Here is a 25,169-nt window from a genome sequence, read left to right on the forward strand (position 1 = left end):
GGTGAAGGAAGGTTTACAAATGGACAATGCGAATTCGGCTTAGTTGCGATTGATACACCACCACCACGCAAGTTATCTGCTCTATTTTTCCGTAATATGTCCCATTGTGAAAAAAAGAGAAGAATCTCGGAATAGTCGACGGATGCGTTAAGCCATGTTTACGTTAATAGAAAGACATCGCATGAAAATAAGTTTATTAAACTGCACAGTTCATCGCGTTTAGGGAGCACACTACGAGTGTTAGCCAGTAAAAATGAAAAGTAACTATTTAATGCAGAAGGTTTAATACCAGATCTAAATAATGGCTGTTGGTGTTCTTCAACGACGCAATTAAAGAAGTGGTCGTAGTATTACGTTTTTTTTTCATTCGCTATTATCTTTTTGTGACGTAACACGTATCACAAGTTTCGGGCCCCTCCAAACTTGTTGAGGCGTCTGTGGACGAGCCGCGTGCTGGGGGAGAGGTTCTGCGCGACTGAATAGCCAGTACCTTTGAATTTCCGCCCCGAAGATGGGCTCTTTATAGCGAGCGAATTTCACGATTGGTGACCTGCGTTTTTCAGTTTGGCAAAACCCGATGCGATGTGCAGGCTCGGTATCGCGTGGTTTTACCTGTGTGTCTCATATTCGTTCGCAATGTACGATGGTGTTTTTTTTTTTTCAGAATCAAGCTATGTTTTTTTTATTTACCTTCCACGCCTTGGAAAACAGGGTTACTTCTTCTAGATCTATTTTCAGCATGATTTATCCGGTTATACAGGGTATTTATATGCGCCACATTTTCGGTACAAGTCCCATTGACTTTCAGTCATTCAGTCTGCATCTCATCGATACTAGCACAGACTGTCTCGATTTCCTCGAGTCGAACTTTATTTCACTGAAAGTTTTATCATGATCAGCTAATTGAATTTTGACCAACTTGAGCTGCGCTAATATCACCATCTGCCCGGATCGTTTCATTCAAGACTTTTAGAATTTTTTTTTGTCGGGGCCGGGATCAGATTCAACATCATCGGCTAGTAAGACGAGGCTTTGTCACATTTGAGCACAATCACTTGCGATGGAGCAAAAACGCCGCCTGCCCGCCAGCATCAAGAGTGCTCACTGACTAGTTGGTTTGGCATAAAGACAATAAGAGTTCAATACCTGCACCAGGAAGACGGCGAGGAGCGTTAGCACGGGTCACCGCTATCGTGCTACCAGGCCCACTGAACGGCGCGTTGTTCAAGCTTGCTTTTTAACCAAATCCAAAGCATGCGTGGATTGGTTCAGGGGTGGTTTCTGTGCCGAAGTGGCCGACTGAAAGGCACAATGCTCGATGATACGGTCGTCGACAGGGCATGAAGTGCACAGATCTGGATGCTCCGAGCAGAGGTTAATTTGAGGGTCAGGATAATGCCGTCGGTTGGTGCTCGGGTAGCAGAGGCCATGGCCTGACATCAGATGCTGGAAACGGGATACAGAGGTCGGACGGCTCCAGTAGCTGCAAACTCTAGAGTCTGAGAAAGTGCACCAAGAGCAAACGAGGAACGTTAGCACGGGCCATTGTTAGCGTGCTTTCCATCTTCTCATCTATAGTGCTATATTTAGCCTATATACATCAATATTGCGTCGTATATTTTTCTGGCGTATGTGTCTGCACGTATTACTTTAATTATTCATTATTCTTCGGCTTTGGGCTCCGCCCATAGCCATAGGCGTCGTTCTATTTCACGTGCACAGTATGAGTAACGGCAAAAGCATATTCAAGCGATTTTTATTTACCCTTGTTTCACTTCAGTCGAATTCATCCTGTGCTTGCGAATTGGCCTATTATTGACTTCATCATACAACCTAATCTGCTAGTGTCCTTAGCGTTTCTATATGCTTGGTATCGCTCTTTCGTTTACCTTCACTATAGTCGCGCCGCTAGTCGTCAGCACTGCGCACTTAGGGACTTCTAGAACTGTACTTTTCCCTCGTGACCTCAACACGACTACCAGGCACCACCTGGTCGTGATTTGATCTATTTTCGTGGTCATGTCCATCAGCGTTGCGCCTATATTTTGAGTGACTTAAACTGCAAGTTGCCTCGTCCTAATTGCTATTCTAACATCGTACTGTCCACATAATGGACACCCAGACTGCATTCCCTATGGCAGCGTGCCGTCGCTCAAAACGATGACGCTGATCGCGTTATTGCGAGGCTACAGCCTTTCCTCGCCTTCTCGCGCAGGTGTCCGAGGCCCGTTCTGCGGCAACTCTATACGGGAGGAGGATGAAGAATGCGACTGCGGCTACGACTGGAACGAGTGTCGCGAGATGTGCTGCTATCCGCGTGAGCACGGACAGCTCAACCGCAAAGGTTGCACGCTTCGACCGGATGCCAAATGCAGGTGCGAGAATGAAACTACCATCATTGAACTTGCATGACCAAAATGCACGTACCTTCGGTGAAGCTGCTCACCAGCAAGTCGCTGCAGGAACCAACCAGATTTTATATGACCGCCAATTGCGTTCCTCAAACCTTCGTGAAGTGACTCAAGGACACTTCCTTCAGTTTCATTCGTATACTATTCGAAATGAGTACGGTCATTGCGCCATTTACCGTCCGCTGTGTCCCACTACATCAGCTAGTCTAATGCGATATTGATATTGTCATGGGGTCGTGACGTTGACGAAGGCAGCAGTGAGTTTGTATCAAGTGAAACTCCTTATTTGGTCGAATTTAGTGACCGGGAAGGGAAGCTCAAACTGCAGCGAAGAATGCGTGCCCCCCGTTCCTGGTCTCCTTGGAGTAGGGGGAGGGGGGGGCGCAAAGTTTGTTTATACATTGACCTAGTATAGAGTGAGGGGGCGGGGGTGCTGCGACGAACCTTCACTCTCCGCCCCATAAAGGGCATCCCTGTGCACCCTCATGGGTGGTAATTTAAAATGTACAGAGAAAGGAGTGTGTGGAGCAACATAGAAATGACAATCAATCGTCGGAATAGGGACGGTGTAACAATTGAGTGCCCCGTCAAAGGCGTTTGGATGTGAGCCAAATAGCTGGCAACACTTCCAGCTGAGCTAGAACTACTTCTATAAAAGAATATTTGTATTCTGTGTTATGGGTTCTATAATTGAAAAAGGGATCAACCATAGCGCTCGAGGTAAGGGAAATGAGAATAATGATTTCGTCATAACTATATGAAAGATAGCGTCAAAGTGACTCCGTTTAGCCCCTGGCAATATCGTGAAATCAAACGTCTACGGAAAAAAATCAAAACGGGCCGACACCCCCTGCATGCCCGAAGACGCCTCGCACATGCTGTGGATCACGTGTTGAATTTGGGTAATCGTATTCGAGAGATCATAACGTCGGAAGATCGAGACACAGGCATGCCAGAAGCACCCTATATCCACCAATGAGCTTGGCGAGGAGAAACACTGGCGCTCTCACGTCTCCTTTTTTTGTTTCCTGTGTTTATTTGTGCGGGTGAGATCACACTGTAATATGGAATGATCGGATGGGTTAGTAATTGCGCGACAGACAACACAATCATTGCTGAATAAATGAATGTGCGAAGAAATGTTTGAAGCAAGGTCATTAATGTATATTAAGAAGAAGATGGGACCAACTACGATATCATTGCAGTACACCTGAAAGAACGAATGTTAGAGATGAAGGGGTATGAGTTGGCATGAATGAATTACTGACGGTTGGTTAAAAAACCTCGAATCCAGTTTTATCCGAATCATAGATGAATGAAATGCGTGGGTGTTTAAAATATTTAACAGCAATGACGATAATAGTAACGCATTCATTCACATTACGGTCAGCGGTGTATCGAAGCAGAAATACCAGGGGAAGAGGAAATATTCGTTTGTCCCGTACCATAGACTTAATTTTTTTTTTCCTAAAAACTGCCCCCAGCACGTTTCCCAATAGGCGACCTCGACCTGTGAGTAAAAGGACCTGATGAATTTCTAACCTCTCTCCGGGTTTATACACTTCAGTCAATAAAATCGGATATATATATATATATATATATATATATATATATATATATATATATATATATATATATATATATATAGTGATAAACTTCGAGAATAGTGCAGTATAGGAAACAAAACAATAAAATATTTATTTAATCCTAACAGTTTCGGCTGGTGGACCAGCCTTCTTCGGAGGATGTAAGTGAAATGATACAAGTTCCCGTAGCAGAGGGTCACCCTCACAGTTTAAAGACCCTCCAAAAAAAGAGAGAGAGAGAAAAAGACAAGCGGGCGAACGAGGTAGCAACAGACAACAAGAAGCAGAAGAAGGAGAGGAACTAGAAAGGAGCGACGGAGAGCCGCCGGAAACGAGCGGGTAATTCTGGCATTGTTGCTGCGTATAGGTAAGACGCGCCGCCAGCGGAGGCGACCAAGAAAAACGGAAAAATGTGGAACATGTTGCCGCCTTACTCGCATCCCACACATGGATCGAGTTTAAGTTCACGTGGTTCGGCGGCTGGCCCGTGGCATCGGGCCACACACACACACACACACACAAGAAGCATACGACCCGCTCCAGCTTTCGGAATATAATGGCCACGTGGAAAGCTAATGTGCCCTCTCCCCCTCCCTCCACCTGCCCTCTCTTGCAGAAAAATGTACAACCAGTCATACTGAAAATAAATAAATGGGTATTCTTGTAAAGGATGAAAATATATAAAAATAAATAATACTAAAAAGTACTCAGAAATGAAAATAAAGCTTAATAATACTAACACACTCCGTTCGGTTTACGTAGCATCGAATTCGTTTAGTTTCGCTATATTGACTAACTTGCGTGTGCGACTTCACGTATGTATAAATAAATTAATTGAGTAATTCAATTTATGTGTTTCACGAAACGTCGCGGAGACACGTCAGTCGCCCAGGGCTCTCGTTGATTCCGTGGGTAAGTGATCTGAATTTCTTTATAAAGTATGACTCCCGCTGTTCGCGCTCCCGTGTGTTCTGGAAGCCGGATTGTAGGAGTATGACACTTACGCGTTCGAAAGAGTGACCAGGAAGATTGATATGTTTGGAGAACGGCAAATTGGGGAGGCCCTTTACGTGTGCCCTGTGGTTGTTGAAACGCAAACGGAACGCGGTTTCCGTGTGTCCAATATATTCCTGTTTGCACACCTCGCAGCGAATTTTGTATACCACATTGGCTGAGTCACAGTTAAGGTCGTCTTTAATTTTGTACACATAGTCTGAACAGGAGGCTTCGGCCGTATCTGTGGTCACCATGTGTGTGCACACCCTGCAGCGAGGTTTCCCGCACGGTCTACAGCCCTGATGGTGGTCGGATTTGTGTGTTTTCGCCCTGACCAGTAAGTCTCTCAGGTTTTTATTTCTTCGGTAAACCACCTTGGGCGGAGTCTGAAAAATGGCAGAGAGGCGACTACTCTGTTTAAGTATGTTGAAGTGGCGGTTTAGTATAGAATTCACCCGAGGGGCGGCGGCGCAGTATGTGAGGATTAAATTTGCCCCTGAAGTTATATCATCCTTATTCCCACCTTTTTCTCCCATTGTTGATTCTCGGTCCAAAGAGCGAGCGCGCTCAATTGCATTGTCAATTATTTTTTCGGGGTACTTTTGACGCAAGAAGGCTGTTCTCAATTCCTGTGCGTGGGTGTCAAATTGCGTGATTTCAGAGCAAATTCTTCTGTATCTGTGGGCTTGAGAGTAAGGAACACCTGTTTTGCAGTGATGGGGGTGACTGCTATGGAAATGCAGATACTGTTGGCGGTCTGTTGGTTTTTTATACAGGGAAGTAGATATGGTGGTGCCACTGAGTGATACAGTGACATCCAGAAAGTGAACACTCTTCTGCGAATACGTGTGCGTGAATGTTATCGAAGGATGCACGGAGTTGAAACCGGAAATGAATTTGGAAAGATTATGTTCACTATCGGCCCACACGAAGAATATATCATCGAGATATATATTCTTCGTGTGGGCCGATAGTGAACATAATCTTTCCAAATTCATTTCCGGTTTCAACTCCGTGCATCCTTCGATAACATTCACGCACACGTATTCGCAGAAGAGTGTTCACTTTCTGGATGTCACTGTATCACTCAGTGGCACCACCATATCTACTTCCCTGTATAAAAAACCAACAGACCGCCAACAGTATCTGCATTTCCATAGCAGTCACCCCCATCACTGCAAAACAGGTGTTCCTTACTCTCAAGCCCACAGATACAGAAGAATTTGCTCTGAAATCACGCAATTTGACACCCACGCACAGGAATTGAGAACAGCCTTCTTGCGTCAAAAGTACCCCGAAAAAATAATTGACAATGCAATTGAGCGCGCTCGCTCTTTGGACCGAGAATCAACAATGGGAGAAAAAGGTGGGAATAAGGATGATATAACTTCAGGGGCAAATTTAATCCTCACATACTGCGCCGCCGCCCCTCGGGTGAATTCTATACTAAACCGCCACTTCAACATACTTAAACAGAGTAGTCGCCTCTCTGCCATTTTTCAGACTCCGCCCAAGGTGGTTTACCGAAGAAATAAAAACCTGAGAGACTTACTGGTCAGGGCGAAAACACACAAATCCGACCACCATCAGGGCTGTAGACCGTGCGGGAAACCTCGCTGCAGGGTGTGCACACACATGGTGACCACAGATACGGCCGAAGCCTCCTGTTCAGACTATGTGTACAAAATTAAAGACGACCTTAACTGTGACTCAGCCAATGTGGTATACAAAATTCGCTGCGAGGTGTGCAAACAGGAATATATTGGACACACGGAAACCGCGTTCCGTTTGCGTTTCAACAACCACAGGGCACACGTAAAGGGCCTCCCCAATTTGCCGTTCTCCAAACATATCAATCTTCCTGGTCACTCTTTCGAACGCGTAAGTGTCATACTCCTACAATCCGGCTTCCAGAACACACGGGAGCGCGAACAGCGGGAGTCATACTTTATAAAGAAATTCAGATCACTTACCCACGGAATCAACGAGAGCCCTGGGCGACTGACGTGTCTCCGCGACGTTTCGTGAAACACATAAATTGAATTACTCAATTAATTTATTTATACATACGTGAAGTCGCACACGCAAGTTAGTCAATATAGCGAAACTAAACGAATTCGATGCTACGTAAACCGAACGGAGTGTGTTAGTATTATTAAGCTTTATTTTCATTTCTGAGTACTTTTTAGTATTATTTATTTTTATATATTTTCATCCTTTACAAGAATACCCATTTATTTATTTTCAGTATGACTGGTTGTACATTTTTCTGCAAGAGAGGGCAGGTGGAGGGAGGGGGAGAGGGCACATTAGCTTTCCACGTGGCCATTATATTCCGAAAGCTGGAGCGGGTCGTATGCTTCTTGTGTGTGTGTGTGTGTGTGTGGCCCGATGCCACGGGCCAGCCGCCGAACCACGTGAACTTAAACTCGATCCATGTGTGGGATGCGAGTAAGGCGGCAACATGTTCCACATTTTTCCGTTTTTCTTGGTCGCCTCCGCTGGCGGCGCGTCTTACCTATACGCAGCAACAATGCCAGAATTACCCGCTCGTTTCCGGCGGCTCTCCGTCGCTCCTTTCTAGTTCCTCTCCTTCTTCTGCTTCTTGTTGTCTGTTGCTACCTCGTTCGCCCGCTTGTCTTTTTCTCTCTCTCTCTTTTTTTGGAGGGTCTTTAAACTGTGAGGGTGACCCTCTGCTACGGGAACTTGTATCATTTCACTTACATCCTCCGAAGAAGGCTGGTCCACCAGCCGAAACTGTTAGGATTAAATAAATATTTTATTGTTTTGTTTCCTATACTGCACTATTCTCGAAGTTTATCACTTTTATTACGGTAGCCGGAAGAAACTCTGATCATCTATTTCATCATATATATATATATATATATATATATATATATATATATATATATATATATATATATATATATATATATATATATATATATATATATATATATTGTTACGGGGAAGATTTATTCACCGAGAGCTGGTCTTGCTAACGGCTTAAAGAGCGCACAGTCATGCAGGCCAACGGGAGAAGCTCGAGAGTCCAACCCACTACAACCACGTTGTAATCTTCTTCATTTGGTTGCCAATTCAGCTGTGTCGGGGTGACAGTTTCATACACGTATCATCACCCCGGCCCATAAGGCACCGTCTCGGTGCCTGTTAAATGAGCGAGTCGGCGTTGTAGGGCTTGAGACGAGAAACGTGGACTACTTCCGTTCTGGGTGCAGCAGCTGATGAGTTTGTGGTAGCGGAAATCTCGTAGGTCACAGGTGTGACCTGACGAATGACTCGGTAGGGCCCGGCGTATCGCGATAGTAGTTTCTCGCAGAGGCCAACACGTCGAGATGGGAGCCACAAGAGAACAAGTGATCCCGCAGAGAAAACGGCATCTCTATGTCGACGGTCGTAAAGGGACTTCTGTGCTGTCTGCGACGACGATAACCGAGCGCGCGCTACCGCGCGTGCCGTGAGGGCCCGGGTGATCGCATCCTGAGCGTACGAAGTGGAGGATGGGTGGTCTGATGAAAGCAGTGTGTCGAAGGGCAGTAAGGGATGACGTCCGAAGAGTAGATAAAAAGGGGAGTAGCCCGCTGTTTCATGACGCGACGAGTTATAGGCGAAGGTTACGAACGGAAGAGCTATGTCCCAATCAGTGTGGTCGGTAGATACGTACATGGAAAGCATGTCCGTCAATGTGCGGTTTAGGCGCTCCGTAAGGCCGTTAGTCTGAGGGTGGTAAGATGTGGTGAAGTTGTGACGGGTGGCACAAGATTGGAGTAGGTCATCAACCACACGAGATAGAAAGTAGCGACCACGGTCTGTGAGCAGGTGAGTCGGAGCGCCATGCTGGAGAATAATGTCGTACAGCAGGAAGTCGGCAACGTCGGTTGCGCAGCTGGTTGGTAGCGCTCGAGTGATTGCATACCGAGTGGCATAGTCAGTGGCCACTGCAATCCATTTATTTCCAGTTGTAGAAGTAGGGAAGGGACCTAGCAAGTCCAACCCCACTCGATAAAATGGCTCGGCTGGAACTTCAATAGGTTGAAGAAGACCGGCAGGGGGAGTCGTAGGCTTCTTTCGGCGCTGGCAGAGGTCACAAGATGTGACGTAACGGCGAACAGAGCGGTACAGACCCTTCCAGAATACTCGTCGACGAATGCGGTCATAAGTTCTGGAGACTCCTAGATGTCCAGAAGTTGGAGCGTCGTGGAATTGTCGCAGAACATCCTTTCGCAGGTGATGCGGTACGACGAGTAAAAGTTCCGCGCCGTCGGGGTGTAAGTTGCGGTGGTACAAAATGTTGTCTTGAAGCAGGTATCTGCTAAGAGATGGGTCAGGATAACGCGATTGAAGGCGGTCAATGATGGTGAGTAACGATGGATCTCGGCGCTGTTCGTCAGCCACGTTCAAAAAGTCAGTGATGGCTAAAACGTAGGCATCGGATTCCAAATCAGTGGAGCTAGGTGGATCAACTGGGTGCCGGGATAAGCAGTCAGCATCGCTGTGCAGCTTTCCAGATTTGTAAACAACCGAGAACGTGTACTCCTGTAATCGAAGAGCCCATCGGCCGAGTCTTCCTGTAGGGTCCTTAAGCGTCGACAGCCAGCAAAGCGCATGATGGTCCGTGATGACTGCGAACGGACGTCCGTATAAGTACGGACGGAATTTCGCGATAGCCCAAACGAGGGCTAAGCATTCCCGCTCAGTTATAGAATAATTTTGTTCCGCTTGCGACAAAAGGCGGCTAGCGTAGGCTATCACATGGTTGGTGCCATTCTGTATCTGAGCGAGTATAGCACCAATGCCATGGCCGCTTGCATCGGTGCGAAGCTCTGTTCGAGCCGTTGGATCAAAATGAGCCAACACAGGTGGTGAGGTGAGGGCGGTAATTAGCGACGCAAAGGAATGTTCTTGGTCCCTTCCCCAAGAGAAGGCCACATTCTTTTTGAGGAGATCCGTGAGGGGCCTAGCAATATCCGCGAAGTTGAAGACAAAGCGGCGGAAGTATGAGCAGAGCCCAATAAAACTGCGAGCTTCTTGTGTGGAACGCGGAACCGGGAATTCTCGGACTGCACGGACTTTGTCAGGGTCGGGTTGAACACCAGTGGCGTCAACAAGGTGGCCGAGTAGTTTAATCTGCCGACGTCCAAATGAACATTTCGACGAATTCAGTTGGAGACCAGCGCAACGAAAAACGTCAAGAATGGCCGAGAGACGAGACAGGTGGCTTTCGAAGGAGGGCGAGAAAACTATTACATCATCCAGATAGCAAAGGCAGGTCGACCATTTGAAACCGCGAAGAAGAGAGTCCATCATACGTTCAAACGTAGCCGGGGCATTGCACAACCCAAAAGGCATGACCTTGAATTGGTAAAGGCCGTCGGGTGTGATGAATGCTGTCTTCTCGCGGTCGCGGTCGTCGACCGAAATTTGCCAGTATCCGGATCGAAGGTCAATGGTCGAGAAATAGTTGGCGCCGTGGAGGCAGTCGAGCGCATCATCGATTCGGGGTAAAGGATAAACGTCCTTCTTGGTGATCCGATTCAGGTGGCGATAGTCGACGCAAAAGCGCCAGGTGTTGCCCTTCTTTTTAACTAAGACCACAGGGGAGGCCCAAGGACTCGATGAAGGCTCAATGACGTCTTTACTCAACATTTTCTCGACCTCCGTCTGTATAACTTGGCGCTCAGCATGTGACACGCGGTAAGGGCGTTTGTGGAGTGGACTGGCGTCGCCGGTGTCGATGCGGTGGGTTACGGCACTTGTGCGGCCCAGGGGTCGGTCGTCGACGTCAAAGATATCCAGGTAAGAAAACAGAACATCCCGGAGCGCCGCAATTTGGGAAGGTAAGAGGTCGCTGGATATCATTTTGTCGAGGAACGCCTTATTTTGCGACTTGATGACAGGTTTCGCCATGGTCTTAGTGTCAGGTGTAAAAGAACAAATCGAACATTCATCAAGGGTCGAAAGATCAGCTAAAGTGATGCCTTGGGGAAGAACTTGGGTCGACGTAGAGAAGTTCAGAACTGGAAGTAGCACCATGTTGTTAGCAACAATCACTATAGTATGTGGTAGTGCGATGTGGTGCGTAAGGGTCAAATCAATGAGGGGAGCTACCAGATAGTCTCCATCAGGAACGGACGGGAAGGGCGACAGAGGAACGTACATAGCAGCCTGGGGCGGTAGCCGTAGAGACTCCACGGATCGTAGCCGAGTGCGACTTGGAGGAGTGAAATCGGGACGCAAAGGCAATTCGAGCCGTAAGATACCGGTAGAACAATCGATGAGGGCGGAGTGGGTGGTTAAGAAGTCTATTCCAAGGATGACGTCGTGTGGGCAAGCATCGAGGACTGCGAAGAGAACGGAAGTGTGGTGGCCAGCAACAGTAACGCGGGCAGTGCACATACCAAGTACCGATGTTCGACTTCCGTTAGCAACTCGAACAGTAGTGAACATAGCTGGTGTGAGAACTTTTTTCAGGCGAGATCTAAGTGTAGAACTCATAACAGATACTTGGGCACCAGTGTCAATTAGAGCAGTAACGGCGTGGCCATCAACGAACACCCGAAGTAAATTGCGTCTTGAAATTGTAGCCGGTTGAGGGTTTTCGTTCCGAGTCGTCAACGCAGCGCCACCTCCAGGAGCTGCACTCGTCAGTTTCCCGGGGAATGGCCAGAATAAGCCGGTGACGGAGAGCGGCGGCGTTGAGGGGAGCGTGACGGCCGACCCTGAGGTGACGGCGAGCGGCTTGACCAGTTTCTTTGGGCGACGACGTCAGCGTAGGACGGTTCGGAGCGTGGAGATGAACGGCGAGCGGAAGAGTCCTGAATATGGTCATCCGAAAAACCGGGTTGCGAATAGTGTCCACGGTCCTGACGGCGGTCGACATTACGAAAGCTTGGCTGGAAATATCCCCTGTTGCGACAATGGCGGGAGATGTGCCCAACTCGAGAGCAAGAAAAACAGATGGGTCGATCATCGTGCGTACGCCACTCAGATGGATTTCGGTAGCGTGGTGAAAACCGAGGAGTCGAAGCTGCCGCAGCGACAAGTGGGGCAGAGTGGTGGTCAGCGTTGTGGACAGGAGTGCTCATGGGCTGCGGCTGGGGAACCTGGACGCCCAGGTTAGCAAACTCCTGGCGTACGACGGCTTGAATGAGCGAGACTGTTGCCCAGTGGTCTTGCGCAGGGGGCTGATAGGAAGCGGGTGCCATGGCTTCCAGCTCCTGGCGAACAATCCTTGCGATATTGGCTGGAGGCGCAAGTGTATGGGGCGCTGCATAATCCTCGCAAGACGAAGTCGCAGCAGTGTTTGGTAGTCTCGCGATGTGGTGGGTGATTCGCCTGCTTTTTGCTTGTTCAAATCGTCGGCATTCGGATATGATGGAGTCGACAGTGGTGCAGTTCTTGCACATTAGTATGTTGAAAGCATCATCAGCAATGCCTTTCAACACGTTGCTGATCTTGTCCGCCTCGGACATGTTTTTGTCCGTCTTCCGGCACAGTGCCAGTACGTCTTGGATGTACGTGACGTACGACTCCGTCGATGATTGAACACGCGACGCGAGGTCCTGCCTGGCTGCCATCTGACGAGCAACTGACCGACCGAGCAAATCGCGAAGCTTTTGCTTGCATGTGTCCCAGCTGGTTAATTCTTCTTCGTGCGTCTCATACCAGGCGCGTGCCGTACCCCTTAGGTAGAACAGAATATTTGCCAGCATAAGCGTTTCGTCCCACCTGTAGTGCTTGCTGACGCGCTCGAATAATGCGAGCCATTCTTCGACGTCTGTGCTGTCCGTCCCGAAAAACGTGCCAGGGTCGAGAAGATGGGGGGGAATCACAGGTGATGGGGCCGGCGCGGATGGCGAGGCCTGAGTGCCAGTTTCAGGCATCGCGGCTGGAGAAAGCTGGCGTCCACTGCGGAGTTCCAGAGCCGGGTTGTGGGAAGAACCCGCACCTTCCACCAAAAGATGTTACGGGGAAGATTTATTCACCGAGAGCTGGTCTTGCTAACGGCTTAAAGAGCGCACAGTCATGCAGGCCAACGGGAGAAGCTCGAGAGTCCAACCCACTACAACCACGTTGTAATCTTCTTCATTTGGTTGCCAATTCAGCTGTGTCGGGGTGACAGTTTCATACACGTATCAATATATATATATATATATATATATATATATATATATATATATATATATATATATATATATATATATGTCTGGGAGGGAGCACCGCGATAAAAGGGCGCCACGTCATTTTTTTACCGGTATGTTTATGCTACTTAAACCAGGGACTAACGAAGTATAACGGTAAATGTTACTTGTTGTCGTTAGGAAAGGCGCGATGTGCTGAATCGCTTTTCTCGCTCGTAACGTTCCTCTGCAGTCCATCCAACAGCGCCTGCTGCAGTGACACCTGTCTGTTTTACAACGCGTCGTGGCTGTGCAGACAAGACGACGACTGCCGATTCGAAGCCTACTGCGAGTATCCTTTACATCGCTGAAGGGCGTACACGGGACATAGAATTTAATATTAAAAAAAAGCTTTGCTTGTTTGAAGCACGAGCTTACAAAAACATTCCGGTGCATATTTTGAATAGGATGAGGCATGTCACTGTTGAAACAAAATTCCGGAAGCTACTCAACACGTCGTAATGCAATGCCATTGTTTTTTACTGACAAGACCAGTGTTAGGCAGTCATCAATGAGAGGCTAGGTATGTGAAGCAGATGTCAGTGTCAACTTTTCAGTGGTTGGGATAAAAAAGAGACGTTTAAAAGTATCGGCGAAAGAAACAAGAAAAATATTGAGGGAACAACTGCGAACGAAGGCTCGCGTGCAGAAAAAAAAACTGAGTGTTTCGTGGAGACGGTTAGAGTGTATATATAACATGTTTCCTTTACCTTACGTTAAATGTAAAAGAAATGGCGGCTGTGGCAACTTGCCGTCACAGCAGCCGCCGTGTCTTAAAGGGGATGTCAATTAAGATAATCATAATTCAACACCATTATACTGATTCGTCATAATCAGCACATAATTTTAGTATGCCACATTCTTTATGCAATAAGCTTGGCTCAAGGTACGTGGACTTAGGTACTTAAGTGCACGGCCTTTTATGATTGCCTGTTCCCGGGAGAATCGGCGTGATGAGGCTCATCGAAGGCTTACTAACTCTCTTTGAGAAAACCGATTTCGCCTCGCGTTCGTACACAATTCGCAATGTCACTACTCATTTGTCGTGACGTCTGTGTTATTTTTTTTTCATTTATCTTTCTCCTATCTTCTTCCCACTATCTTATTTTCCCCTGTTTCCTATTCTGGAAGAAGAGGCAGGTGTTGGGCTTCTTTAGGTGGTAGTTCCCAGCTTTATCCCTGCCCATTTCGTCTGTCGGTTCAATTAGCTTGGGGATACACTTACGGTAGGGAGACACCACGAAGAAGAGAATACAAAGAACATAGAAGACTGCTTAACAGAACGAGCGCAAAACGATGTGCTCGTTCTGTCAAACTGTCATGTGCTTCTAGTCTGTTCTTCGTAGCGTCTTCCTATTGTTAGCGCATCACCGTGCCAACATGATGTAACTAGCCCCTTTCGTCGCATTACTTTGCTTTCGTGTTTTCTGTGTATCCATACCAAATCACTACGGTGACCACGATGATAATAACAATAATAATAATAATAATAATAATAATAATAATAATAATAATAATAATAATAATAATAATAATAATAATAATAATAATAATAATAATAATAATATTAATAATAATAATAATAATTTTATGTAATGATATATGACAATGAAATGCGTGGGTGTTTAAAATATTTAACAGCAATGACGATAATAGTAACGCATTCATTCACATTACGGTCAGCGGTGTATCGAAGCAGAAATACCAGGGAAAGAGGAAATATTCGTTTGTCCCGTACCATAGGCTGACGCTCCGCGCACAAGCTTCACGAAGGGAGTGTAGGAAGCCGGGACATCCGTACAAAAAATTCCTCCTCCTCTCCGAAGATTATGCGCCCTACCGCACGCAAGCGGGGGACAAATGAGCCAATTCGGCGACGCTGTGGAGGGTGAAAGAGCGTCGCCAATTGGCTTATTTGTCCCCTGCTTGCGTACGGTAGGAGCCCTGGAACGTGTGTTGCGGCTGTGCGGGAAGCGCGTGGAGCCGGCCCTAACACCTGCCGGCGCGCGGCCGCCGCCTCGGACGCCGCCATCGGATGCCTGACATAGCCCGACTAAGAAATGTGTTCGCATTTAAAAAAACCTCTGCTGGGTGCATGAAGGACCTTGACGGACTTACTCTCAGCGGTTGGAGCGGCGAGTGTCCCGTCTCACCGCACAAGCGTGACGGCGTATTCTGCAACCACGGCACGCAGGCCTGCGAAGGTGGCGAGTGCGTGCGCTCAGTCTGCAGCCTTTACGACCTCGAAGAGTGCTACCTCACGGGGCCCCAGCGCACGCCGGAGGAGATGTGCCTCATAGCATGCCGAGAGAATGGTACGAGCCTGCTGCTGCTGTGGCAATGACGCTGTGTGATCTTTTAAAAGGAAAAAGTGTAAATTTAAGATCTCGTTTTTTTTTTGTTAGCCAAGTTGATAAAGCGGACGGGGGGGGGGGATGAACGACCGCCGCCACCGTAGCTTTGTGGTAGGGCACCGGGCGCGTGACTTAAAGGTTGCAGGTTCGGACCCTGACGGCGTCAAATTCTATTTTCGTCAACGTTTCTTTCTTCACATTATCATTACAATTACTGCTAATGAAAACCCCTGTACTTTCCTTGGCAACATTGTCTATTAGTTCAGTGATCTTTTGCTAGTTGCAGAATCTTTGAATGTGAACGTGCAAGTGTCTTTCTTTTTTCGCGAATATAGAAAGTAAATTTTAGGGCTCGATTTTTTAAGTAACTTTAATGAAAACTGTAATGGATCACGTTTTACGTGACGCCATCTGACAAGAAAAAAATGACAGCATATCCACGGAGTGAATGATGACGAGTAGGGCGAAGCGTCCGTACGTCTATGCCTCCGTGTGTCTAGGAATGCGTTCATGTGTCTGATCGCGTTCGAGAGTACAGACGGCGCGCGGGTAACACCGACAAGACGCGAGCCAATGAAGCCGAGCGCAAGCGTGTTCAACGCGCCCGCCGCTCTGCTTCGTCCATGCCCAACCAACGATCCGATACGTGCGGCAATTATCCAGAAGACTGAAGGAGGCACTCTTTCATCGAGCGCTGGCACTGCCCCACGCTCTACCGGGCGCTTCGAGTACTGGCGTGTCACGCCGACGGACAGGGGACATTGCTCGACCCTAAGGAGCTTCGCCCCTAAAAAAATGTTTCCCATTTGCAGTCATGACCTATGAGAAGCTCTGATTAACACTGTCATGTTTACATGTACATAAAATACCCATATAGACGAAGGGACGACTACCGCCGCACCTCAAAATCGCAAGAGCATCGGGCGCGTAATCCGAAGGTAGCAGGCTCGGTGCCTGCCACTTCACTTTCTTCACACCTTTATCACAATTACTGCGATAGACTTGAAACATTATAATTAACGTCTCATATACCTTCTTTCACTCCATTGTCGGCTGGTTTACGTTGAGGTTTATTTTTTCATAACTGAAGACAACCACGTGGGTGCACGTACGCCCTTTGGGTCCTAGTCTTTAGCAGTGGTGTGCAATGATATGTGTAAAGAAAGTAACGACTTAATGCGCTCCTTCTTTCATTTGGAGCGAATAATGCCTACCTTGATTTTCTGCCGCTGTTTCTTTCTTCACAGTGTTCTTAAATGCGTGAGAAAGCCACAAATGAAAAAAAAACGTAATATGACAGTGGTGATCCTGTAGGTTTTTTCTATGTGTGTGTTTTGTCCTCCTCCTTTACGCTGTAACAAGAGCACTGTCCAAACAGGTGAATTCATTATGTTATTATATTTCATTATTATTAGCCCTATTTTCTGATATCTCTAGCAGCTTTGTTCAGATGCAAATGACAGAATTTAGATAGACTCGACATAGTAATTTTCATATAAACAAAGCTGCTGAAGGTCCCGGCAAATGAGCACCTAAAATGATAAACATAGCGGATGGGCGTGACCTTGACTTGTCGGCAAACTGTTCGACGAAGGTTGTACAACTGTCTGTCTATCTGTCTGTCTGTACAACAGTCCTGTCTATGTGTTTCCTTCTGTGTGGCTGTGATTTTGGCTAGAAGACGACTAGTTAATTCCGACACGTACGAACTAGCCCAACAGCGAGTTCCACCGGGTTGTACAACGGTTCACAATCACGCGCAGTGTCGGGAAGCGTGTGCATGGAGGCGTGCCACTTCGAGCGCATGAAGGACTTCTGCAACAAGAAGCTGGAGCCAGGGGCGCCGTGCGACGACCTGCGCGGCTACTGCGACGTCTTCCAGCGGTGCCGCCTGGTGGACGCCGAGGGGCTGCTCTCGCGTCTGCACTGGCTCGTTTTCGGAGGACGTGGCCTGCGCAACGCACTCTTGGTAGGAGCTTGCCTGCTGTCGATGAAAAGTGTGGCATGCATTTCGCACTATTGCGGCGCATGGTGGAGCACTCACGCCATTTGAATAGGAGTTCTCATTTTCTACGCAATAGATAACGTGAAACTCTGTCATCGTCTCACATTCTTGTATTCGGAGGGCTTCAAGAAATGCGTCCTAAAATCCTAAAAAAAATAGGAGGAGTGTAATATTTGCTCACTATTTTCTGGTTATTTTTTCTATAAGCTTAAAATGACGTAAGGCATGAGTTATGGCAGTAATTGACGAAAATAACAAATATTTTTTTTATTATTGAGACCAGCGGTCTGGTGAAATGGATAATTGCAGCTCTCTCTGCGAAGACCTCATAGCTGCTCTGAGATTTCCAAAAAGCGGCCTTTGGTAAATGAGCAGATTGATGAAGTCCAACCGCTTGGCAAGCGAAATATAAATCGAAACGCGGAAGAAAGTTATTGTTATATTTTTTCTAGACGTCCAGAGCGAGTAAGCGTCGTTGATTGAACTTACGATCAATCGGCTTCAATTAATTCATGTGTTGACTCACTTTGGGACAAAAGCACGCGTGTATCACATACATTAACGAACGCAGAAGAAGCACTATCACTGCATATAGTCGTGGTCGTGGACCATGATGTCTTTGTGGTCACCTAATGCTTCAGCTCATTGGTGCTTTCGTTTCGGATTTCATAAGAACATTGGTTTATTTTCATTACACCGAAATGATTACCACAGGCCGCTTTCCGTAATTCTCAAATGCGATGGTACGTTCTTCGCAGAAAGGACCCCGATTCTCCCATTCTACCCAAGTTTTCAACTCCATGAACTAGGTTAACTATTTATTGTTCTAATCAGTGTTATACCTGGTGAGTCTATAGCCATATTACGGGGTCTTATACTACAGGAATGTAATTATGCAGAGAGCGAACAGACACTACTCTTCTACTTTTGGAGGCTGTCGGACGTTTTTCCTGAATTAACCAGGGGCTGGTAATAAATTCGTCTATTGCAATAATGTGGTTCGCGTGATTTTCGCATTTTTGGGAAATAATGCAATCGAAGCGATAACTGAGAAAAATCAATATCGAGCAATATGGATGCCCAGAGTGAATGATTGTCGAACGCATACGGGAGACCAACTTACTTTTTCATGTGATGTTCACCTCGGAAGTAAGGCCTGTTAGCCATATCTTATTTTGCGCTAACTAGTTCAAAGTGCTGAACCTGAACGCCATAGCATGCCTATTCACTACTTGCAGTTATCGTGTTCTAATTTATTATCCTAAGCAATTGAACTATTTGGCGTCAGTGTACTACTTCCTCTCATTTTCCTTTATTTAAACAATTGGTCCGACAAAGTACCTACCTGTAACCAGAGAATAACCTAGCACATCACAGAAGCCGCTAGATAGTTTCTGGTTATTTGGGCTGGACGTCACGTCATATAGCGAAAGCAGCTGCATTGTTTTGGAGGAGCACCTTGCATATTCATTATTACTCAGGTGGGCCTCTAGGTAGCCCACTAAAGTGTGCGGTGTTCGTGCAAACACTGTGCGGGCAACGACTGCTGGGCAGCCAAAGTGGGCAAAGGGTAGCATGCATTCTGGCAAGGCAATCATATGATACTCCTCATGAATGATGAGACAAGCGCAGTATGCAAGAGGCAGGATGGGGCGCTTACTACCAACTGAAAATTTTTGTTGCATTCTTTCGAAATAAAGATTTTCATTTGCTAGCGAGCGCTCCACCCTGTCTCCTTTCTAAGTCTCCGCGCATATTTCACTTGTTTCATCACGAATATTTCCCAACACGTCCAAATGGAGGCCATCCTAGAAAAAAAAAACATTTTCACCATAAGGGAAGCAATGAATGCGACAGCAACAATCGTAAAGTTATACGATGTAAGGCTGGCGGCTAACTCTTTCAGATCCAATCTCGGTCAACTCTAGCAAACGCTGGTATACGAGAATACGACCGCTCCAGGGAGAGCAACATTTTTCGCGCAATCTCTTCGCGTAGAGAGCGCAGCACGTAGAAGAATATACTAGCCGCCCGCTGATGCCTGCCGAGATGGCACGTGCGCCAGTGATCCATACCGCGCTCTTAGCATTGAAGTTTTGCTGCTCGAGTGACTACCCTCCCCCCCCCCCCCTTCTCGCGTGCATTCGTGCTTGTTTAAGACGGGTGGAGCGTTCCGTCTCTGCTTGAGCAGCATTCGAAGATAAGCCTAACATGCGCGGAAATGTTACCACATGCGCCCATCAAGCGAGGATGCCCACGTGCGAGCGGGCACACACTCATTTACCTGCGGGCAGAAAGTATGATGCATGGAGGAATGTCATCAACTTCGATATTATTCGGAGCATGACGGTAAAAATTACGTAGACGGCAAAACCTGTCGAGAGTATCTTTATAGGTAATTTCTATTGTAATGAAACGCGGCGGGAGTGCTGACCCTTTCCCAATGCAAATGTGTACACCTGCCGCAGCACTACTGGTATCTCACGGCGTTGGCCGTCCTGGCGGGCAGTGGGCTCACGGCGCTCTTTATCAAGCTGTGCGCCGTACACACGCCCAGCAGCAACCCGCACCTGAAGAGACACCGCGCCATCGGCGAGTCCGTGCGGAGACCCATGAGTTTGCTGCGCACGTGAACACCCATTGGCGCCTCTTCGCCACCACAGACGTTACCTACCACTGTAGGGAGCACATTTGTGCGCGTGTATAATTTTATTATGCCTCATTTCGTGTTTTCATTTATATTCGGTAATTAAACAGCTAACTCTTGTAACATTGTGTGTCATCTCATTTCCTTCATGCTGTCAGAAAAAACACACAAAACCCGAAATCTCAGCCTACACAAACGATGTCAGAATAAATTGTGCACTTGAATATAAAAAACGCAGCAAAAGGTAAGTCGTCTCACCCAAGTGCAGTGAAAACAAGGGTACCGTAAACAGAGAGAAAGAGAGAGAGAAAAGACTTTCATTGTCTTGTGGACGACTATACCCTTGCTCTGGGAGGAGAGGGAGGATACCGTGAATGTGCACTTGAACTCAAATAATCTCTGGAAAAAGAATTTATCACTTATGCAAAAACATGAACTATTCGTCAACAGTCCAATTTACAAACTGAAGAGTGTTTCGTTGCATATTCGCTGTTGGTTTTGCTACAGCAGAGTATTTGGTTGTAAAAAATATTAGGAGAAGATAGTACCTTTCTATTCTATCTACACAAAAATTTTGTCCTGATTCTAGCATAGCTTTACAGCCAATTATTTTTCGCACTAGTTAACTTTGTCGCAGAAAATGAAAAGATATATCTCGTGCTCACCAAATCAGAATGACTTGCTATGGTTCACTGCTGCGTAGGAAGCTGCAGAAGAACTGGAGTCGAGAAACAAGTATAAGCGACAACACAGCACGTCCTTAAACGGCCACAAGTGAAGTAACGAGCATTGGAACTTAATTTATTATTCTAGCAGCACTCCCGCTATCAGGCTTAGCTGTTTTAAATTATACTCTCATCAGAGCATTTCAAACGAGGCAGAAAATTACACCTCAACAAGATTTTTGTGGTTTCTTTTATGTAAACGTGATGCATCAGCTCTATATTATTTTCATTACTCTAGGTTGACATTTATCGAAATAAAACCAAGCCTATGCCTACAACCTTTAACGGGCCTGAATTTGCATGCTACCCAGAAAAGCCTACAGCAAGTGGTTTCAGTCTAGCACTATGTTAAAGAACTAAATAAATAGAAAAAAAAGCATGTGTACCTGGTGCTAGTGGGGCAAAATTCTATGAAATAAAGTTCAGCAATAGTGCACCAACAGTGAAGCATTTCATTATTAACCAAACGTTGTCTGTCAAACGTTTTCTGTCATATGAAACGTCTGTCAAATCAAACATTGTCAACCAAACGTTGTTGCCGTTGTCTGTCTGTCTGTCTGTCTGTCTGTCTGTCTGTCTGTCTGTCTGTCCGTCCGTCCGTCCGTCCGTCCGTCCGTCCGTCCGTTCATCTGTCTGTCTGTCCATTTATCTGTCTGTCTGTCTGTCTGTCTGTCTTTCCATCTGTCTCTCTGTCCGTCCATCTGTCTGTCTGTCCGTCCATCTGTCTGTCTGTCTGACTGTCCATTTATCTGTCTGTCTGTCTGTCTGTCTGTCTGTCTGTCTGTCTGTCTGTCCGTCCATCTGTCTGTCTGTCTGTCTGTCTGTCCGTACATCTGTCTGTCTTTCCATCCATCTGTCTGTCTGTCTGTCTGTCCGTACATCTGTCTGTCTTTCCATCCATCTGTCTGTCTGTCTGTCTGTCCATCCATCTGTCTGTCTGTCCATCCATCTGTCTGTCTGTCCATCCATCTGTCTGTCTGTCCTTCCTTCTGTCTGTCTGTCTGTCTGTCTGTCTGTCTGTCTAATCTGACTTGTCATTTCACGTTGCCACATTGGATTGTAGCCATGATATTAACGCACGGTTGTTACTGTTGAAGTGTTATCTTATATAAAGTGTCACGCTGCTCGGCGCGTGAATGAATGTCCGATTGTCGGCATGAAAAAAAAAGAAAAAGTGACAATTTTCTGTATTGTTCACTCGCACACATGCTCTGGCAATGTCACACGTTACCTCAGGGACCTATCACCAGTGAGTCCGACTGCGAAGAGGCACTCAGGAGCCCCAAGCTCCGACACCAACTAAAAGCAGTCCAGAGGGTCCAAAACCTAGCGAAACACCACCACGTTCCCGCCCCGACTAGGGTGTCGCCTACAGTAGCGGCTGCTAGGATGCCCCTCGCGGACACCCCGGTGGCTTAAGCTCTTACGGCCATTTTAATAAAGATCTTCACTGACTGAATTCGCCAAAAAGTTACAGCATCAAATACGAAGCAACGAATATAACAAAAACTGTCAGTATACTCCTTCGGCAAACGCGGCCGCTGCGTCGAGCTAAGTAGCCTCCATGCTTTATGACTTCAACGCGAACTGTCAGGATAAAAGAAAACTGCGTACAGTACCATGAGCCATCGTTTGAACCTTCTCTTAGAGATAAGGTGCAAGTAATGGCGACCATGCAGTGTAAGTCAATCTATGGCTGCCGTCCTGATCCTGCAGGATATGCAGCGCGGTGATGGAAAGGCCCGGCGATGATTCTTAAAGCAGTTCCTCTTGCACTTTGCGCCTCTCACCTAGCCTGCGCTTCATGCAATGGCCGATTGCGTCATTAAAAAAGCAAATGAGAATCTGGAACTGCGAGATGACAGAACCATGGCGCCGTAAGAAAAAAAGGAAAAGAAAAATAATATTCGTACTAGTGCTGTCAAGCCCGAAGAAAGTGTGGATTCGAGCGGTCTTCCACGTTTCTTTCTTTCCTCCTGCTTTCTTCCTCGCTTTCTTTTCATTTCTTGATGGTTTTTTCTATATTATTGTTTATATGCTTACTTATCTTTCTTTTTTTAACTCTAACAAAGTTTCTTGTTTTTATTTCCTTTCGTTCTCTCTCTTTATATTTCTTCCACTTTATTTGCTTCATTCTTTTTCTTTGTTGTATATAGAAAAGAAGAGGAGTAGCGCGTGTGGTTATCAAATAAAGATTATGATGTTAAGGCATCAGATGCATCGTTCTTGTGTGTTCTAACGTGATACAGCAGTTTAGCTTTCTGCCTTGTCTGTTTTCTTCTACCTCTTTTTCACACGAAAGTGTTCTATGCCGGGGTTCAACAAGACTTCAGGAATGTATTTCCCTCACGGATTTTGCATCGAAAGATGCACGGGATAAGATGACAAAAAAAAACATTTTTTGCTTTACGTGCTTGTCTAGTTTGCGATTTTTACTGACACGTAAACGAATTTTTGAATGTCGCCTTCTTTTATTGCACATTTGAAGCCTATATTTAATAACCAGTAGGCTTCTTTGCAATTTGAGGTTATTCTAAGCGACCTCCAATTGCATCTTCCTTGCTATTGAGCGCGAACTAGGGGCAGCGACGACCTCCATTCTGCCATTGTACCTGGTGGATGTGGTTACGTGTACCAGCAGCTGTAAATGTACCACTTGACGAAATTTAATTAAACCTGTGAGTCCACGCGTAGGTAAATAGCGGACAGCGTTACCATATTGCCGAGTTTTACTGTCAACGTCATCTCTCTCTCTCTCTCTCTCTCTCTCTCTCTCTCTGTGTGTGTGTGTGTGTGTGTGTGTGTGTGTGTGTGTGTGTGTGTGTGTGTGTGTGTGAGTGTGTGTGTGTGTGTGTGTGTGTGTGTGTGTGTGTGTGTGTGTGTGTGTGTGTGTGTGTGTGTGTGTGTGTGTGTGTGTGTGTGTGTGTGTGTGTGTGTGTGTGTGTGTGTGTGTGTGTGTGTGTGTGTGTGTGTGTGTGTGTGTGTGTGTGTGTGTGTGTGTGTGTGTGTGTGTGTGTGTGTGTGTGTGTGTGTGTGTGTGTGTGTGTGTGTGTGTGTGTGTGTGTGTGTGTGTGTGTGTGTGTGTGTGTGTGTGTGTGTGTGTGTGTGTGTGTGTGTGTGTGTGTGTGTGTGTGTGTGTGTGTGTGTGTGTGTGTGTGTGTGTGTGTGTGTGTGTGTGTGTGTGTGTGTGTGTTCGTCACACACCCCTCCTCCTCAACCTCACATATCTCTTCCTCACCACCTTCCGTTTTTCACCCTCTTCCCGTATACTGTACAAGACGATGCTATGACTCACTGATGCTTCTGTACAGCAGAGTAGTTAGGACGTTCACCTCTGAATTGTGGGGAAGCTGATTCGAATCTCGGCTCGACGACAAACTTTTTCGCCAAAAATGTGTCTTTCGTTCTCTCTCTATTTGCTCGCTACGTATACCCATTCTATAACCCATCAGAGTTATTTTATCGCACACCTGACAAATTGCCGCAAGTGTTCTGGCAGTGAAGCAGAAGAGGTAGCAAGGGAAAGCGACGAAGCAGGGCGAACACAGCACTTGTCTGCTCTTGATGATGATAACTTTCTACGCAAACGGACACCTTCGGCCATAACAACAGTGCCGTAGAAAAATCATCGTTTTTACATAAACCACATTGTTTTGGAACTACCCGATTCCTGAACGATTACCTCTGAGTAAGTGTGAACCAATTTTTCTAAAAGTCTGTATCTAAACTCACTTCATAGATAATAAATTAATACATATGTATTTTATTGCACTAAAAAACAATAAATAAACTGTTTTGGACAAAATAAAGAAACCTGGCAATTTTTTTAGAAGTCTGTGAGCGCACATTTATGTATCAGTGTGACCACCTGGCGAAAGTGCAAATCACCAAAATGACCTGTTTCTGTGAGTATTGATATCCATCAAAACGTTAAATAGGACGGTGCGGTAATGATATATAATCCTGCCCACTAAAGATGGCCATCTCATCATATTAGGCTTCAACATAGCCATAGCGATCTGCGTATACATGTAATCGTAATAAAAAACAAAATAATTGTCTTGTGCACCACCCGTCCGGAGATAAATTGAACGTGCATTAATCTAAATGCACCTTCAATTTCGCAGATCTTTTATACCCAATTCTGAACTGTTTATTTTTTCTATTTCTTCTCATTCTGCCTGTTCATTGTGTAACATCTAATTAACTCCAAGAACTGGTCATGAGCACTTGCCGGAGTAGGC

At 46.3% G+C, this 25,169-nt stretch overlaps 1 protein-coding gene across 1 annotated transcript in view; it reads left to right on the forward strand.

Moving 5' to 3' along the window:
* Window positions 1-15,538, forward strand: part of LOC142817561 (disintegrin and metalloproteinase domain-containing protein 10 homolog) — a 39,980-nt gene extending 24,442 nt beyond the window's left edge. Inside the window, exons 10-12 of the mRNA XM_075894602.1 lie at window positions 2,216-2,375; window positions 13,388-13,486; window positions 15,319-15,538. Coding sequence (XP_075750717.1) covers window positions 2,216-2,375; window positions 13,388-13,486; window positions 15,319-15,538 — 479 coding nt within the window. The remainder of the gene's footprint in view (window positions 1-2,215; window positions 2,376-13,387; window positions 13,487-15,318) is intronic.
* Window positions 15,539-25,169: the final 9,631 nt, after the last annotated feature.

This window comes from Rhipicephalus microplus, chromosome 5 (assembly GCF_043290135.1).
Source record: "Rhipicephalus microplus isolate Deutch F79 chromosome 5, USDA_Rmic, whole genome shotgun sequence".
In the NCBI taxonomy this organism is placed as follows: domain Eukaryota; kingdom Metazoa; phylum Arthropoda; class Arachnida; order Ixodida; family Ixodidae; genus Rhipicephalus; species Rhipicephalus microplus.